General features: G+C 30.6%; 1 protein-coding gene across 1 annotated transcript; it reads left to right on the forward strand.

The window, feature by feature from the left end:
- The first annotated feature begins 992 nt into the window (after positions 1-992).
- LOC102594065 (uncharacterized) lies at positions 993-2,511 on the forward strand. The gene is made up of 3 exons (XM_006342218.2): positions 993-1,173; positions 1,268-1,337; positions 2,205-2,511. Exons 1-3 carry the CDS (start codon positions 1,041-1,043, stop codon positions 2,347-2,349), a joined length of 348 nt encoding a protein of 115 aa, XP_006342280.1. The 5' UTR covers positions 993-1,040; the 3' UTR covers positions 2,350-2,511.
- Positions 2,512-3,178: the final 667 nt, after the last annotated feature.

Here is a 3,178-nt window from a genome sequence, read left to right on the forward strand (position 1 = left end):
GAGAGTGGCGAGCGAGATTCTCTGGGAGAGAGGCGAATGAAAAGATATGTATATATACAGTTTTCTCTCACTTTATACAAACACAAACACATTTTATACATTTGTGTTTGTATAAAAGTGAGAGAGGCGAGGGAAAGACTGCCAGCGAGAAAACGAGAGTGGCGAGCGAGAATTTCAAGGAGAGAGGCGAATGGCAACAGTTTGCTACGGGTTACAATTAAATCAAACTGTGGTTATAGTATTTAATTTGAATTAGTAGTTTGCTATTTTATACAATTTTCTCATATTAAAATGGGTTAAAGTAGAAATTGGGTTGGGTCCTGACCCGCCCAAGTTTACTTTGGGCTCAAATAGGGTTAAAAACGGATTGAGTCTTGACCCTCCCAATTTGACCTGCTTAATCTCAATAATTTTAATATATTATTATTTAAGTTTTTATAACCGCAATTTGAATTTCAACTCAAGAATAATTTTTTTTTAAAAAAAGTTATAAAGGATAGATAAATCCTAAAAGATATAAAATATCTAATGATTCATATCTTCAATATAGGAACATACATTACATCAATGCAAATAAAGAGTCTCAAAATGGATTGAAATCGAAAATTGAATTGGGCTCAATTGAGGATTCTCTTAAAATGGGTTAAGACTTGAATGAGTTGAAATTGAACCCAATTCAAATTATCTTGAGTCCAACCCTTAATATTCTTGACAGATTGGATGAGTTACCTATAGTTTGGCTCATTTCTGACACACCCTTAAGCATATAAATAAGGGACGGTCAAATGTATAAAAATGCTTATCAATGACAAAGTTGATTGTGATTAAAAAGATTTTCTTAAAAAGAATATTACATGAATATAAATTATTTAACCTAAAGGGTCTAAATGACAATACTCTAAACATTGGAGGGTCTAGCTGAAATATCTTGAAGATATTACTTTAGTTTAAATTTTGACCACAAGTCACAAGATATATAGTCTATCCATCCACAGATTATCTGCAGGAATTATTTATTTTTAAAAAAAATTGCAGCTAATATGGCTGTGTCTTGTGCACTTAGCATGAACTTTGGAGTTTTGTCAAGGGAACTTTTTTCACCTTTTCCACAATATCTCACTTCAACCTCATTGAAAAGAAGGGGAAGTCATTCCAAAGTTTCAGCAAAATTAGGTTTGGTTTAATTAAGTTTTAATTTATTGTTTATGATATTAATTAATGTTTCATATAAGAAAATGTTTTTTTGTTTGTTTGTGGTTGTTGATAGGAGGAGGAGAGGGTGATGTAAACAAAGATGGGAAGAAGAAATTCATAACTAAAGAACAAGAACCTGAACAGTACGTTTTCATATCTTTTTTTGTTACTATGCTTTTCGTCGTCGAAGACGAAGTCAGAATTTTAATTTTATGGTGTCTGAAGTTTATAACAATAATTTCAAGTGTTAATAATTGGTTTTGAATTTAATAGTTGTATAAATTTATAAACTTCTTAATGTGAATCTATTATTTGAGCAAAAATTATTGGTCATCGCAAAGCATATGTAGTAGACATTAAAGAGTTGAAGTGTGATAAATCCACAAAACATTGAATTTGTTAGTGAAATGATTGAGATTTTTTATTTATCTCCTTAATCAAAGTCTCGAGTTTGAACCCTTAGAATAGAAAACCTTATGGTAAGCTATAATTTTGCTCCATTAATTAGACTATTTGGAGAGAATTCAAATTAATCTAATAAGTGAATTTTGGTTACTGAATGATTGAAAAGGAATTGTCGAAACCTATGTTGATCGTATTTTCTAAAAATGCTACTACACCCATAACAATTTTTTTTGAAATGTCTGAACAGCATTGTCGGAATGTTATGAAGAGAACAAAATTGAGATAAATTGTTCATATCACCAATATAATCTTAACTAGTTGGAGCAGTTGATTTTTAGATGATCACTCAACTATAGTTATTATCTCATAAAATTACTTTTTTGTTGAAAAAAAAAAGACTTTCTGAGTTAATAAATATTAATTGAGTGACCACGTGAGAAATCAACCCCTACTTTGAGATTGGGGCTTATTTATTGATTTCTGTCTCATTTATAATTAATATTTGTTTTGGTTTTCTTGATTTTGATACATATATTACTATGAAGAAACACATAGGGAATTTTTCTGAATTGCCTATAATTAGTGAAAGAGGTTGGGTGTTATAGGTATTGGCAATCAGCAGGAGAAAGAGCAGGGGAGAACCCTATGATGACACCTCTTCCTTATATAATCATATTTGGAATGTCAACACCCTTTGTGATCTTGGCAATTGCTTTCGCAAATGGTTGGATAAAGGTTCCAATAAGATGATTAAACTCTCAATGCAGCAACAAGGGCTTTTTGGATGTCTCATTCTGACCTTTTGTCTTCATTTGAGTTCTCTATGTATAAGAGTAATCCCATTTCTATACACATTCTTTTTGTTTTGTGAAGATATAGAATTTTAACTTTATTGCACTTGCTATTTCCTTAGTCTGCACATAACTGGTACATTTCTTGCAAGCTGTTAGACATTTCTAGTAAGATGTCTTCGGGTTGTGTATCGGTCGGTTCGATTTTGAAGTTTATTTGTTCGACTTATCGGTTATCGATTTGTAAACATGTTAAATCGTTAAGAATCATTAAGATATTGGCTTATCGGGTATCGATTTATCTTGCTGCAAAAACAACACCAACACATCGTAGAATAACTGGAAGTTAGAGATGCTAAAAATAAAAAATGAAACTAAATCCTAAATCAAGGACTTTATATATCGATTGGTATAACTATAATATATTAATATACTATTGGATTATTGGTTAACCCGTTAGCAAAAAACCTCAAACTGTTAAGAATCGTTAACCTGATAATAAAAAAATCAAAATTGTTAAATCAACAATCCATTACCGATAAATCAATAACTTTTTTTCGATTTGGTTTAACTATTTTGGATCGATTTTGAAAAGCCCTGCTCTCAGCACACAAATATTAAAGAACAAAATAGAATGTGAAATCTAGGTCCACAAACTTTTCTAATTTCACGGCCTAGCAGACGAGGGAAAACGATATTATAAACGATAAAATTTGTGTTGAGAAAAATAATAATTAAGACAGAAAAATGTTGCAACAATCATAGTATTTGATTTCAAATATAATGAG

Source organism: Solanum tuberosum, unplaced genomic scaffold (assembly GCF_000226075.1).
Source record: "Solanum tuberosum cultivar DM 1-3 516 R44 unplaced genomic scaffold, SolTub_3.0 scf00033, whole genome shotgun sequence".
NCBI classification, from domain to species: Eukaryota; Viridiplantae; Streptophyta; class Magnoliopsida; order Solanales; family Solanaceae; genus Solanum; species Solanum tuberosum.